This window comes from Vulpes lagopus, chromosome 13, assembly GCF_018345385.1.
Source record: "Vulpes lagopus strain Blue_001 chromosome 13, ASM1834538v1, whole genome shotgun sequence".
NCBI lineage: Eukaryota > Metazoa > Chordata > Mammalia > Carnivora > Canidae > Vulpes > Vulpes lagopus.
Window position 1 is genome coordinate 4,277,161 of NC_054836.1, and position 15,003 is coordinate 4,292,163.

The 15,003-nt window shown below is 36.6% G+C and overlaps 1 protein-coding gene across 6 annotated transcripts in view; it reads left to right on the top strand.

Annotated features, from left to right (window-relative positions):
• Nucleotides 1–15,003, top strand: part of AHCYL2 (adenosylhomocysteinase like 2) — a 164,225-nt gene that overhangs the window by 141,091 nt on the left and 8,131 nt on the right. For all 6 annotated transcript variants that reach the window (XM_041728101.1, XM_041728102.1, XM_041728103.1 and 3 more), the window contains 6 exons: nucleotides 190–296; nucleotides 1,904–2,020; nucleotides 4,775–4,838; nucleotides 5,331–5,419; nucleotides 6,969–7,039; nucleotides 9,145–9,239. In XM_041728101.1, the coding sequence (XP_041584035.1) occupies nucleotides 190–296; nucleotides 1,904–2,020; nucleotides 4,775–4,838; nucleotides 5,331–5,419; nucleotides 6,969–7,039; nucleotides 9,145–9,239 (543 nt within the window). The remainder of the gene's footprint in view (nucleotides 1–189; nucleotides 297–1,903; nucleotides 2,021–4,774; nucleotides 4,839–5,330; nucleotides 5,420–6,968; nucleotides 7,040–9,144; nucleotides 9,240–15,003) is intronic.

The window sequence follows — 15,003 nt, forward strand, 5'->3', positions numbered from 1 at the left end:
ACCCTTCATTGTCTTTTACTTAGAGTAATGATTGGTCATTATATTGGCTTTCAGTAACTTTGCATAACCATATGGGAAAGTTGAAGTATCTGTAAATTGGCAGTTAGAAATTGGGATAAAAGACCCAGAGCAACACTGGAATCCCTGAGACTTCAGTAAAATCAATATTATTGATGCTTATTATTGCAGATATTGGATGATGGAGGGGATCTTACTCACTGGATTTATAAGAAGTATCCTAATATGTTCAAGAAAATCAAAGGCATAGTAGAGGAGAGTGTTACTGGAGTCCATAGGTAAGATTTGACATGTGCATACCTGGTTTTATGCAGCCTAGATATTTATTCTGATAATCACATTCCTATAGAATACATTATGTTAAAAATTGAACCTGCCATGAGGTGATGAGATTTGAGTCTGCACACTTATTTTTGTTTTTTTAAAGATTTTATTTATTTATTCATGAGAGACACAGAAAGAGAGAGAGGCAGAGACATAGGCAGAGGAAGAAGCAGACTCCCTGAAGGAGCCTGATGTGGGACTCCACCCTGGCCTTCGGGATCACAGCCTGAGTTGAAGGCAGACACCCAACTACTAAGCCACCCAGGCGTCCCTGCACACTTAGTTTTTATAAATTAACAATGCAAATAACAAACCAAAAATTGAGAGTGGGGACAGGTACGGAAGTGTGGTCCTCATGTTTTCTAGCCATTGTAATGAAATGACTGCTTATCCTTTTTAGATGAATTCATTCATTCCACAGATAAATTTAACTTAATTTAACTTATACAGTGAGCCAGGAACTTCTAGGAACTGTGCTAGGGTTCTAGCAGTGGTCAAAACAGCAAAAACTTGGAAACTCGTAGAGCTTATATTTTTACTTAGAGAACAAGAATTTAGGGTTCTATTTCTCAGGTGAGCAATAATTCCCTTGATAAAATTGAAATAATTTCTGATTATTTTTATTCTCTCATCAAGAACTGAAAGTATGAAATAGAAGTTTTAGGGAGGTAAATTCTGAATAAGCCACCATCACTGCTTCAATATATTGTGATCTTTTTTAATATACTGTACCTTCAGACTCTAGAAAGAGATGAATTTTGAATAAAACACTTGGTTCTAATTTTCAATTGATTCAACTTAAAATGAAACTCCTGTATGTAGACATATATATTTATAGGATGTATATGTATTGAGATTATAAAATTGAGACTATTTGAAAGTTAAAATTGTTAGTCATGGGATTAAAATAGCACTTAAAATACCCAGGGCCTGATCTTGGAGACCCAGGATCGAGTCTCACATCGGGCTTCCTGCATGGAGCCTGCTTCTCCCTCTGCCTGTGTCTCTGCCTCTCTCTCTGTTTCTGTGTCTCTCATGAATAAATAAAATCTTTAAAAATAATAATAAATAAATAAAATTACTCTTTATAAAATTTAAAAGGGGAATACAATTAATAAGCAATTTAAAATTTTACATTTTAATCCTTAAAATTTAGAGGTAATTTGAAGATTTTCCCAAATATCTTGTAGCTAAGATCTTCATTTCTTTTTTTTTTTTAAGACTTTATTTATTTATTAATGAGAGACAGAGGCAGAGACACAGGCAGAAGGAGAAGCAGGCTCCATGCAGGGAGCTTGATGTGGGACTCGATTCCGGGTCTCCAGGACCAGACCCTGGGCTGAAGGTGGTGCTAAACCACTGAGCCACCCGGGCTACCCCAAGATCTTCATTTCTAAGTTGTAGACAGCTTTTATTTCTCTATATACACCTAATGGGATGAAACTAGCATGTCTCATGCTCTCATGCCTACCCATTCAACGTATTTCTGTAATTTGTTATGAAACTAACAGTAGATTACAGTATCTCGCTGTTTTGTGTTCTTGATTTCCCTCATCCTCAGGTTGTACCAGCTATCCAAGGCTGGGAAGCTATGTGTTCCTGCCATGAACGTCAATGACTCAGTCACTAAACAGAAATTTGACAACCTCTATTGTTGCCGTGAATCAATTCTAGATGGGTAATGTTTTATTATCTTTGAAATGAACTTGAGTTATTGAATTGAGGTTCTGAGTTTGGGTTTTGGTTATTTCTGGTAATGATTCATGTAGCACCTCTGGATCTACCACTATAACATAACTCAAAAATGAATGAATGAATAAAAGTAACATAACTCAATATTTTGTAACCCAGATCTGCCATTGCTATCCCTATGACAAGCACATCTATTTTACTTAAAAAATCAGACTAGCCTCTATCTATTGGTGGCAAAGTTTTTACTTTGTTACTGCAAGTCAGTAACTTAAAGTCATAAACAGCTAAGTATTTTTGATGATTTGGGAAAGGGCTCCTGGTATTCCTATTCTAGATCATGTTACCACTTTTAAAATTCCAACCAGCATTTAATTCTCTGGCCATCTGGAAAGTTGAGGTGAGCAAAGGGTCAATCCCAGAGGCATAGCCAGTTTTTCAAATCTGTAGGGATTATAAATCTGACAAAATCTACTTAGGTATATACCAAATACTGTGTTCTTCTAGTGCCCAGTTGCAGTTTCTACACTTGTGTCTCGATATTCCTTCATCCTTGTTCAGAAGACTCAGTAATACCCTATGTGAAACCATTAAGTTGGTTTAGAATATTGCCAAGCCAAATGGTTTCCATCATGTTTAGGTTAATGGAAAAGCTAAGAAAAGGCCTGTGGGCCACATTATTAACCAGTCTGGACCCGAGGCAGTTTGCAACACCACAGGTGTTAGAGCCAGAAGGCCTCACTTTGTTCAACTGTTGGCTGTATCATTTAGGTCTTAGAATAGTTATTTAACCTCTCTGCACCTATTCCCTCATCTATAAAATGATGACAGTAAGACCTACATCATAGAGTTATTGTGAGAATTAAAATGAGATAAGGTAAGAACCTGGTGTTTAACATTAGTTTCCTTGCCCTTCTTTCTAGAATCCTTCTATAGAGCCAATAGTATTATCAGATAGATTGGACATTTAAGTGAATTCTCAATCCATCAGTGTGTTTATAGACTGTCCCTCGTTCTGGCTACATAAAAGAGTTATAGCTTACGTGAATAGCTTTGATGAATAGCTTTGCACCTGATATCCCTTTGTGGTTTTTTTTGTTTTGTTTTGTTTTTTGTTTTTTGTTTTTTTTCCTGATATCCCTTTGGAAAGAGAGGCAGAAGAGCCCAACAGTAAAGCAAAGGAGGCTCATAAATATAATCTATTGGTTTTCTTTGCTATAATAGCCATTCCAGGACCATTCTAAACCATGACTTTTGAGTATCATAGCCCAGCCAGACTTACTCTCTTCACTCAACAAGAAATGCTTCTGCCCTTAATTGATATATTTTTAAAATTTTGTTTATTTATATTTGTTTATGTTAACACTGTTACATTAGTTTCAGGTGTACAATATAGTGATTCAGCAATTCTGTCCATCACTTGGTGCTCATCACAAGTACACTCCTTAATTCCCATCACCTGTTTCACCCATCTTCCCACCTACCTTCCCTCTGGCAACTATCAATTTGTTTATAGTTAAGAGTCTGTTTCTTTAAAGAAAAAAAAAGTCTGTTTCTTGGCTTCTCTTTCTCTCTCTCTCTCTCTCTTTCTCTCTTTCTCTCTCTTTTTCCTGTACTCATTTGTTTTGTTTTTTCAATACCACTTATGAGTGAAAGCATATGGTATTTGTCTTTTCCCGACTGGCTTATTTCACTAAGCATGTGCTCTTCAGCTCCATCCACGTCATTGAAAATGGCAAGATTTCATTCTTTTTTTATGGCTGAATAATGTTTGACATTTTTTTAGTTGCACTGGGGCTCATAGAATTGTACTAGTTCCTTTTGAGGAATTGTCAAATCATTAAAAGACTGTATTCCTACTTTGCCTTTGGGGCATTTATAGAATGTTTTCAACAGCAGAGGTAAGGGTAAGTGAATAGAAAGAGTCACAAATATTTGTAGGAACTGTCTATCTCAGAATAGGCTAGTTTTAGTTGAAAACTTTCTTCTGCCTAATGAGAAATGATTCCTAGAGAAAGGACACTGGCTAAACCCAAGGAGAAACCAGAACCTATTCCTGAAACCAGAACCTATTCCTACAAGTTCTTCCAAGAGACTCTAAAAACAGTAAGGACATTTTTTCTAGCTTCATAGAGCATCAGAGACAAAGAAGCAGAGCATTTTTGAGAAAGAATCAGCCCCAGCAAGCTCACTATCTCATGTCAGTACTGGTGGGTTTCAGAGCTCTTCTCCATCTAGCTGCCCATTACCTTCTGTGTGGAATTAATGAGGGAGCTGTTGGCCCTTCTGACACTACTAAATGTAGCACTCATTTATCAGGGTTTTCTTTTATGTTCCTGTCTCATTCAATAAGGTAGAATAATGTTTCCATTAAGCTAGAGCTTTGCCTCCTAAGTGAAAAAATGTTTTTTTCTTCTATTATTTCCAAAAACTATATAACAAATGTATATATATTGCTTTTTACTTAAAAGTTACTTTGTAGTCTACAGCTTCTTCCCTTCTGTACCACTCCCAAGACAAGAGGAAAAAAGAGAAAGAGCCCTCCCATATAGATGGAATTGATTGGATAGCATGAAGTGAGAAAATACATATTTTATTCAACCTTTCTTTCTAGTTATTAGATAACATAGAAACCAGGCTTTCTTTCAAAATGGAACAAACATACATAAAAACAAAGGGACCCAATCTAACCTTAAAGGAGAAACGAGAAGATTTTCTGATTTAATGGTTTTTCTTCCCCTAGACTTAAAAGGACAACAGACATGATGTTTGGTGGAAAGCAGGTGGTGGTCTGTGGCTATGGAGAGGTAAAGCTTAATTTTGTCACTTCCTAGGTGTATAAAATGTTATTTTGGTAAAATATTTTAATATTTGACTTTTTAATTTAATGAATGTGAGAATACATTCACTCACCACTCTCTAGGTGGGGAAAAAGGTAACTTTAGAGGCCCTCTGGTTAAAGTACAATCTTTCTTTTTCCCTTTGCATTTTTGCCATTTTTTCTTAAGTTGATTTTCTGGCTTGTTCCAGTGCACTGTTAGTGTTGTTCTCTTAGCTTGTGTTTTGGTTATAAATTGTGAATGTGGGTGTTCTTATGTACATGCATGTGCTAAACAGGGGCTAGGAGTTTGTTTATGAACTGCATTCATTTATTTGTTTTTTCTTGTTTTTCCCCAAGCATAAATCTATTCAGTGAAATTCCTTTTGGGGGCGGAAAATGGGGTACCGTTTACCAGAAGCTTTGAGATGTTGTTTTCTCACTGACTTTCCTTATTATATGTACTTTCTCTCCTCTTCAGGTGGGGAAAGGGTGCTGTGCTGCTCTAAAAGCCATGGGCTCTATTGTGTATGTAACTGAGATCGATCCCATCTGTGCTCTTCAAGCCTGGTAAGCACGCAAAAGAGACTAGCTTTTTCCTCTATGCCATCATTATTGAGATCTTGTAATTGTCGCCAAAGAACGGCCTGGTTAATGCCACATTTTATCTTGGGGATCCCATGTCCTGAGAGATGCTGCTATTAACTATAAGCTCCTCTCTTTTAAAGATCAAGTAGCTTTGCTCTGAGGAAGCAGAAACTATCAGAGAAGCTAAAATTTTGAATTCCTGTGGAAATAATAAGAGGAGATGCCTTGAGCCAAAGAACAAGTAACTCCTTATCTTCTCCATGTATAATCCTCCTTTTTTTTGAAGTATGCTCTATGCCCAATGTGAGACTTAAACTCACAGACTCCAAGATCAAGAATTGCATGCTCCACCATCTGAGCCAGCCAGGCACCCCAACCCTTCTCCCTTTGAAAACAATGATCAAAAAAGAAATAAGTTGACATCAGATCCTTTCTGATGTGATGCACTAAAAAGAACACTTCTGTGGTATTCTTCCCCTAAATTTATAACCTGATTCGCATCAGGAGGAAACATCAGGCATATCCAAATAAGATCTACTGTCTCTGAGTGAAAGGTATATGGTAGTTTGTACTATTTTTGTAATTCCTAAGTTTGAAATTATTTCAAAATTAAAGGTTTAAAAATAGGGGCAGCCCCAGTGGCCCAGCGGTTTAGCGCTGCCTTCGGCCCAGGGTGTGATCCTGGAGACCCGGGATCAAGTCCCACGCGGTGCTCCCTGCATGGAGCCTGCTTCTCCCTCTGCCTGTGTCTCTGCGCCTCTCTCTCTCTCTCTCTCTCTCTCTCTCTCTCTGTCATGAATAAATACATCTTTAAAAAAAAAAAAGGTTAAAAAATAGTTCCTGTCTCATCCATAAAATGTAGTTAATGATGCCTACCTTAAAGAGTTGCAAAAGTTCAGTAATTATATAATTGTTACATATGATTATATATCATATAATAAATATATAATTCCATAAAATATAGAACTGCTGTCACATAATAAATGCTCACTAAATGGTAGATATTATTAAAATTGCTTCTTGCCATCCTCAGCAGAATGGAAATACCAGTTTCTAAAAACTATTGCAGAGCTGCAGTGTCTGTAGCCTCCATAACCCACCCAGTCTTGAAAGATTGAAAGGAACAATCAGAAAAGTAAGAGGAAAACCAGGAGAGAACAGTGTCATGGACTTTGTTCTTTGTTCTTGGTATCCAAGAGATTGTTGATGATCTTGGGGAGAGTAGTTTCAATGGGATAAGATTCAGTGGCTAAATTGCACTTTCTAGAAACTCAGTTTGGGAATCTAATGGTAACCTCTGGCTCCCTGTTTTTAGGAAGATTTAAGTTGCAGTGATGCAAAGGAACCTTTATTTCTGTCCTGTATGAACTAAGGAGATGGTTTGAATTTTTCACTGCTAAGAATAATATAGCTATATCAAGAAGTGACAGTGTAGGTATCGAAGGAACTTGGTCATAGCTTTTGAGGTTCTGTGGCAAAAGGCTTCCAAATGCCTATTTTCAGGTTAATTCATGATGCTTTCTTTTTACAGTATGGATGGATTTCGACTGGTGAAATTAAATGAGGTCATCCGGCAAGTGGATATTGTTATCACCTGTACAGGTATGATTTTGACATGTACAGTGGGGTGGCACTTGGGAATACTTTCATGAAACGAGTGAAAAATTATTGGAAATGTTCTGAATAAAACCAAATTTGAAAAGCCGGATACAGATGTCTACAAAACCAGTCAATCTTTCACATTCTTCCTACCTCTTTAGAACTCTGACCAAAAGTATACCATCTAGGTCATCCCTAGAGGAAAGTTTCTCTTTAACTGTTCTATATTTCCATCCATCTACCAAGGAGATGACTAGAGATAAGTTTTATTTGGGAAGCCAGATCTTATATTTGTACATTTGATTTTTTTATTTTGCCTCCAAAAGTAATGTCTACTTCTTCTTGGTCTCTGCAATTAAAGCAGGAGGCCTAGACCAAAATGCATAGTTAGCAAAAGTAGGAAAGGTAGTTGTTTTAATTCCCAAAGAAGTAGATTGGAGTTTTAGCGAGAAATATGCAGAAATGGCTAGTTTCCTTGGACTGAGATACTTTGTCTTTATGATGATGGGACCACAAACTGCTAGAACACTAGTTTTTATTTGTAAAATTATATTTTAGAGGAGGAAAATCAGAATATTTGAGAATAAAAATATATTTGTAGCTTTGGGCTGAGATGAGGGCAGAGAAGAAGGACCATAAGAAGCTATTCTTGCTTCCCATCATTCCCTTCATGTCTTTTTTTTTTTATAGCTTTATTGGAATGTGATTCACAAACTATACATTTCATTCATTTTAAGTGCACAATTCAATATTTTCTAGCCAGTTCACAGGGTCATACAGTCATCACCATCACCTAATTTTTTTATTGAGATATAATTCACATATCATAAAATTTACCCTTTTAAAGTATATAGTTCATTGGTTTTTATTGAAGTCGTACAATGTCTAATTTCAGAGACTTCATCACTCCAGAAACCCCATACCATTAGAAGTCAGTCCTCATTCTTTCACTCTACCTTTCTCCAGCCCTATGCAACCACAAATTTCTGTGTTTCTATAGATTTGCCTATTTCTTACCAATGGAATCACAGTATGTGGTTTTTTGTGACTGGCTTTTTTTACTTAGCATAGTATTTTCATAGTTCATCTATATGGTAGTATGTGTTGATATTTCATTCCTTCTTATTGCTGAATTATATTTCATTTTAAGGATATACCACATTTTGTTTATCAATTCATTAGTTGATGGTCACTTGAGTTGTTTTCACTTCTTGGTTATTTTGAATAATGTTGCTATAAACATTGTGTACAGTGTTTTTCTACAAACATGTTTCCCACCCTTGTGAATATATATCTGCCTATATATGCCTTAGAATTGCTGGATCATATGATGATAACTCTACTTTTAATATTTTTAGGAATTGCCAAGTTTTTCCAAATAGACGGCACCATTTTACAATTCCACCAAGAATGCATGGATGTTACAATTTCTCCACATCCTTGCCAACACTTGTTATCGTCTGTTGTTTTTATTATAGCCGTCCTAGGGGGTGTGAAATGGTGTTTCATTGTGATTTTGTTTTTTAAGATTTTGTTGTCAAATAATCTCTACACCCAATGTGGGACTCAAACTCATAACTCCAAGATGGAGAGTCACACACTCCACCAGCTGAGCCAGTGCACCCCTCATTGTAGTTTTGATTTGCATTTCCCTAATAATTAATAATGTTGAATATCTTCTCATGTGCACATTGACACATCTTTTGTACTTCTTTTGAGAAATGTCTTTTCAGATCCTTTGCTCATTTTTAAATTGGGTAATTTGTCCTTTTATTATTGAGTTATAAGACTTCTTTATAAATGTTGGATTCAAATCCTTTACCAGTTATATGATTTGCAAATATTTTGTCCCATTCATGGTTGTCTTCTCACTTTCTTGGTAGTATCATTTATAGCACAGGTCTATTTTTTCTTTGGTTGCTTGCGCTTTAGGTGTTATATCTAAAAAAACATTGCCTAACAGAAGACCACAAAGATTTATTCCTATGTTCTACTAAGAGTTTTATAGTTTTAGCTCTTATATTTAGGTCAAGTTAAATTTCACATATGATGTGAGGTAGGGGTCCAACTTCATTTCTTTTCATGTGGATATCTCTTCTATTTTTAAGGTAACAAGAATGTGGTAACCAGAGAGCACTTGGACCGTATGAAGAATAGCTGCATCGTTTGTAACATGGGACATTCCAACACGGAGATTGACGTGGTAAGATTAAGTAATTCATTGTTGGGGGCTTTTTTCTCTCCTTCCCAAGAAATATAAACTGGAAAAGGAAAGAGAAGAGTCATCAAGCCATCCTAAATATGACTGTCCTAGCAGAGCTGTCCATAGTCTGTTCACTTACTAGCCCTTATGACCTGTGCTTGTGGATACCATAAAACTTCTTCCTCTCAGTCATTTCAAACGAGTCTTTTCTTCCACCCATGCTTGATATCTACTTACACTGTAAGCCATTTTATCTATCACTTTGGTTCTCTAATTTGATTATATTCACCCTAAAATTATCCAATCCAACATAACACGTGGTCCTACTACGTTGCCCAAGTAATAGTTAATAGAAGTGTTATTTATTTCTTTTCAGACTTACCAAAGTATCTCTCAGTGTGACTCTCACTCTGGTTTTAAATTTTTATGGCATTTTTCTGGCACAACTGTATTTCTCTCTGGGTATATGGCTCAAGCAAAGCATGCTTTCATCTGCCCTGAGGGCTGCTCTGATTGAGCTTCAGCATTGCCAGGTAAGGATCAGTTGATATATTGAGAGTCTTTTGGATAATATCTATTTTAAATGGTTTCTCTTTTTAACTCTGCTCTATTCTTCTGTTATTAAAAATAGCTGGAAAAACAACCGAGCAAAGCCTATTTCTACTCTTGAGGTTTCTGAGTGGCATGGCTCCATTATTCTGTTTTATCAGGTTATTTTGCTCATAATAATTAATTTCTCCTTTCAATACTGAAATTTAAATATTGAATGGTTCCCCCCCTTTTTTTTTATTAAGTTTCACTTATGTGCCATACTGCCTTTTTACTAGTCAAAGATATTAACATTTTTAAAACTATCTAGCACATGATTGTCCTTTTCTGAATTAATCTGCTTAGAGAGCCCCCAAATGGGAAAAGCTTAAGGGAAGTAGTCATCTCTGAGCTCTAAAGAGAAATTTTTTGAGTAAGGGAAGAGGGAAGGAATTTTCTCTGCTAAATCCTCCAGCTCTTAAATAAAAACAATTCCAAATGTAATCATGTAATTTTTATATTTTTACTTTATCTCATTTCATCCTCTTGAGTATCCCACAAGGCATTATTCTTATTCTCGATTTTCAATTGGAAAACAAAGACTTAAAGTCCATTGTTCAGTCGTGTACAGTGATCCAAAAATGAAACTGGACCACAAAAATCAGGATTTTTTTACTTCTAGTCCAGTTTTTGTTTTGTTTTGTTTTCCTGTACATTGTACTATTACCTCCTCATGATTTCTAGGTAAGCTTCAAATTCTGATGGCAATCCAGACATAAGTAATCTCTTAGGATAAAGGCCAGGAGACTACCTTCAATCATAAATATTTATTGTGTGATTGCATATGCCAATGCTGTTCTGGATGTTTGGAGTCAGTGAACAGAACAGGCACAGATTCCTGCCCTCCTAGAGTTTACATTTTTGAGGAGAAAAAAGACAATAAACATAATAATTAAAATTTATAGTATGCTAGAAGGCAAAAGCACATGGGAAAAAGAAAAAGTAGACCATGATAAGGGGAATCAAGAGTGTCAGGTTATAATTTTAAGTAGTGGGATCAAGGTATAAATCTCATTGAGAAGGTGATGTTTAACAGACTTGAAGGAATTAGCCATGAATCGATTTTTAGGTAAAGAACATTTCATGAGGGCAGCCCAGGTGGCTCAGTGGTTTAGCACTGCCTTCAGCCCAGGGCCTGATTCTGGAGACCTAGGATCAAGTCCCATGTCGGGCTCCCTGCATGGAGCCTGCGTCTACCTCTACCTGTGCCTCTGCGTCTCTCAGCTCTCTGTGTCTCTCATGAATAAATAAAATCTTATAAATAAATAAATACATACATACATACATACATACATACATTTCATGAACAGCCAGAGCAAATACCCTGAGGCAGGAGTGTGCCAAATCTGTTTGAGGATCAACAATGAGGTTGGAGCAGAATGAGCATGGGGCAGGGAAAAGTGGAAGATGGGGTTAGAGAAGGAATGGGCCAGATTTTATGGGGTCTCATAAGGTATTATAAACTCCTGATTATATTCTGAGAGAAATAGGATGCAATTGTCAGATTTCTAATAATCTGACTTCTATTATAAAAAGATGACTTTTATTTTAAAAGGAAAAGGATCTGACTGCTGTGGGTACTAGACCTAGTTTTGCAGGAATTGCTAGGTAGCTCCCAGTATCCGGCACTGATAGCCGAGGGCTATGTCTCAATTCTCTTTGTGCTCTTCTTAGGAAAAGGTATATGACTAAACTAAATGGTCCAGAAAGGCAGAGGCTCACTCAGAAGGGCTTCAGGAAAGTTAAGTTACTCAACCTTTGATGATAGTGTCACAGGGCATAGAAAATGAAATTTAAGGAAATAGCAAACTCTACTAGTAACTTAAACCAGAATGTTCATTCACTATTTAATCTGTATTGAGTAATTCCTCTGCTTTGTGCTGAATATTTATGGGCTAAAGAAATAGCGAAAAGCATTCCTGTTCTTGTGGTATTTATATTCTAGTGCAGGACACAGACAATAAACAAATAGATAGTTTCATCAGTTAGTGCCTAGTATTGAAGAAAAACAGCAAGGTGGGGACATTGAGGATGATATTTTAGTTAAGGTGATTAAGGAAGGTCTCCTTGAGGAGATTACATTTGAACAAAAACATGAATGAATTGAAGGAATAAACCATCTGAGCATTCTATTCAGAGAGAATGGTGGGTAAAAGACGCTGAGGTAGAAATAGGCTTGAAGTTGGAGGACCAGGAAAGAGGTTATTGAGGCAGGAACAGGGTGGGCAAGGGAATGAGAATAAGGCAGCTGAAGGAGGATAGTGGGTTATGTAGGTCTTTGTGGGCCCCAATAAAGACTTCAGATTTTATTCTAGGTACAAGGGAAGCTGTTAGAAGGCATTCCAGGGGTGCCTGGCTGACTCAATCAGTGGGGCATGCGACTCTTGATCTTGGAGTCATGAGTTCAAGCCCTGTGTTAGGCATATATAGAGATTACTTCTTCTTTTTTTTTTTTTTTTTTTTTTTTTTTTTTAAGGAAGCCATTCCAATGGGAAAGTTTTGACAAGGTGACTGACAAAATCTGATTTGTTTTAACAGATTACTCTGGCTGTGTAAGAAAGAAAGTATAAAGAAAACACTTCTGGAGCTTGAGTAGTGATAGGGACAATAGGAGGCTCTTTCAGTATTTCCAGTGATAGATGACATGAGTAAGCAGTGGAGGTGATGTATTGTGAAGGTAGGTCAGTTGGGATTTCCTAAATGGCTTGGATGCAGAGAGTGAAAAAAGAGGAAAGTCTCTGTAAGTTATCTGAGTGAAACGGTGAAGGAGAATGATTTAGTAAATTTTTCCAGATATTTTTATTTTTTTATTTTTGTTTTTTTCAAGATATTTTTAGCAATAAAAAATGTAAGGTTTTTAGGTTTTTTTGGGGGGGAGTGTTGTAGGAATTTTACCTAACCTTGAGATGTTGACTGCTACATTTCTAGGAAGGAATAGCTCATCAAAATAGTTGGTCACTTAGAAAACTGCATTTTTTTCTGACAGATATTAATGCTGTGAATACTTAGAGAACCTGTGATAGGGATTGTGCTTTTACCTGCATTTTGGCCATGTCTCTCTTTGGTTGTTTCCTTTTCTCTTGAAAACAGACCTACTTACTCATACGCATCACATAGATGGCCTGTGTGATTGTAAGCTTCACAATTCAAGTGGCTAAACCATTATGTATACATACTTTAAAAGTTTTTGCCAGCAAAAGAATTAGAACCTGAGATTTGCTATTGACTCTGCATTTCGCAGGACTAGAACCACAGTTGTTCTCCCTGAAAAAAATTGATATGCACTGTCCAAAATCAATTTGTGCAAGCATAATAATTTACAATGAGATATACACCTTGTTTGGCAACCTAGTAAGGAACCTTTTTCCTGATAGATTGCTTAGTGATTATAAATCAACAGAAAAGACATTGGGATGCTTTTAAGAGAAATTTTTTAAATATTTATTTATTTGAGAGAGAGAATATGCATGCAAGGGGAGGGGCAAAGGGAGAGGAAGAGAAAGAATCTCAAGCAGACTGCACAAGGAGCCAGTTGCAGGGCTTGATCTCATGATCCTGAGATCATGACCTGAGCCAAAATCAAGTGTCACACACTTAATTGACTGAGCCATCCAGGAGACACCCCATTATAAAACTGTGCAGATCATGGGAAGTCCTTCTCTCAAAGAGTGTAACTGTCCCTTAAACTTATTAGATTATGGGAGCTCCATGAACAGTGCCAGAGATAATTTAACTTAGTTTCTCTTGAAACCTTGTTTTAACTGCCCTCAGGTCTTTTACTTGCACCACAGCCATTGCAGTGCTCTAAGCACACTCGTGATGTTCATAAGAAGTGTCCCTTCCTTGATTCCACCATATCTTTTTCTCCCAGGGAAGACCTCCTAAGATAGGAGACTCCTTTTATCATGGTTTTTACTCCCAATCACCAAGATTCCTTGTCCTCTGGAAGATTAAGAGTGTGAGATACTGAGAACTTGAGTTCTGTCATCTCAATAAAAAAATACCAGTGTCACCAAGGAATATCTTTTGGCTCTACATGGTTATTGCCCTCTGTGTTGTTATTTCTAAAGGCTAAGGGATTTACCTTATATCCTTAACTTCCCAAAGTGGTCTATTTGCTTAAATTCTTTTTTAACTTTATTTACAGTGTTTGTTTATTTTTAAAAATTTAATTCTAATTTTAAGGTAATAGTTGCTTAGTGTAAAAATTCAAGTAACATAAATATATTTAAAGTAGGAAGTGTAAAACATTTACAAAATTGATATTATAGTATATTATTCTGCAACTTTATTTTTTCACTTAACAATAATGAATAGTTTTCGTGTTAACACAATCTACTTTTCTTTTTTTTAAGATTTTATTTATTTATTCATGAGAGACACACAGAGAGAATGGCAGAGACATAGGCAAAGGGAGAAGCAGGCTCCCCTCGGGGAGCCGATGTGGGACTTGATCCCTGAACTCCAGGATCATGCCCTGAGCTAAAAGCAGAGCTAAACTGCTGAGCCATCCAGGCGTCCCCAATCTACGTTTTTTTAATATAAGAATTGCATAATATTCCATTGTATGAGATTATCTAGACTTACTTAGCCATTCCCTTATTAAATTACATTTTTTGCTGTTATAAATAACACTGGATTGAACATTTTGGGGCACTTCTATTTCTGAACTTGAGCAAGTGTTCTTATAGGATGAAGCCCTAAAGGTGAAACTGATTGGTCAGAGTTTAGGTACGTGTAAAATTTTGTTAGCTACTACCAAATTGCTCTTTAGGTAAGGTTGAACTAAATTATGAAACTTGACATCTCAAAACATTTTATATTTCCCATCTACCTAATAAATGGTCTAAAAAATGGTCTAGATCATAAATACAGTCCTGAATATACTGAAATATAATTATGTCTGCCTTTTCCACTAAATTGGTAATGAAAAGATGATACCATCCCTGTCCATAAATAGCTCACAGTCTTACCATTTATGGACAGGGATGGTCCACAATCTCATCTATAATAGCGTCCTTTGGGGCACCTACGTGTCTCAGTCAGTTAAGTATCTGTCTTCGGCTTGGGTCATGATTGTGTGGTCCTGGGACTGAGCCCTGTGTCAGGCTCTCTGCTCAGCGGGGAGCCTGCTTCTCCCTCTCCCTCTGCCTTCCTCTCTGCTTACTTATACTTT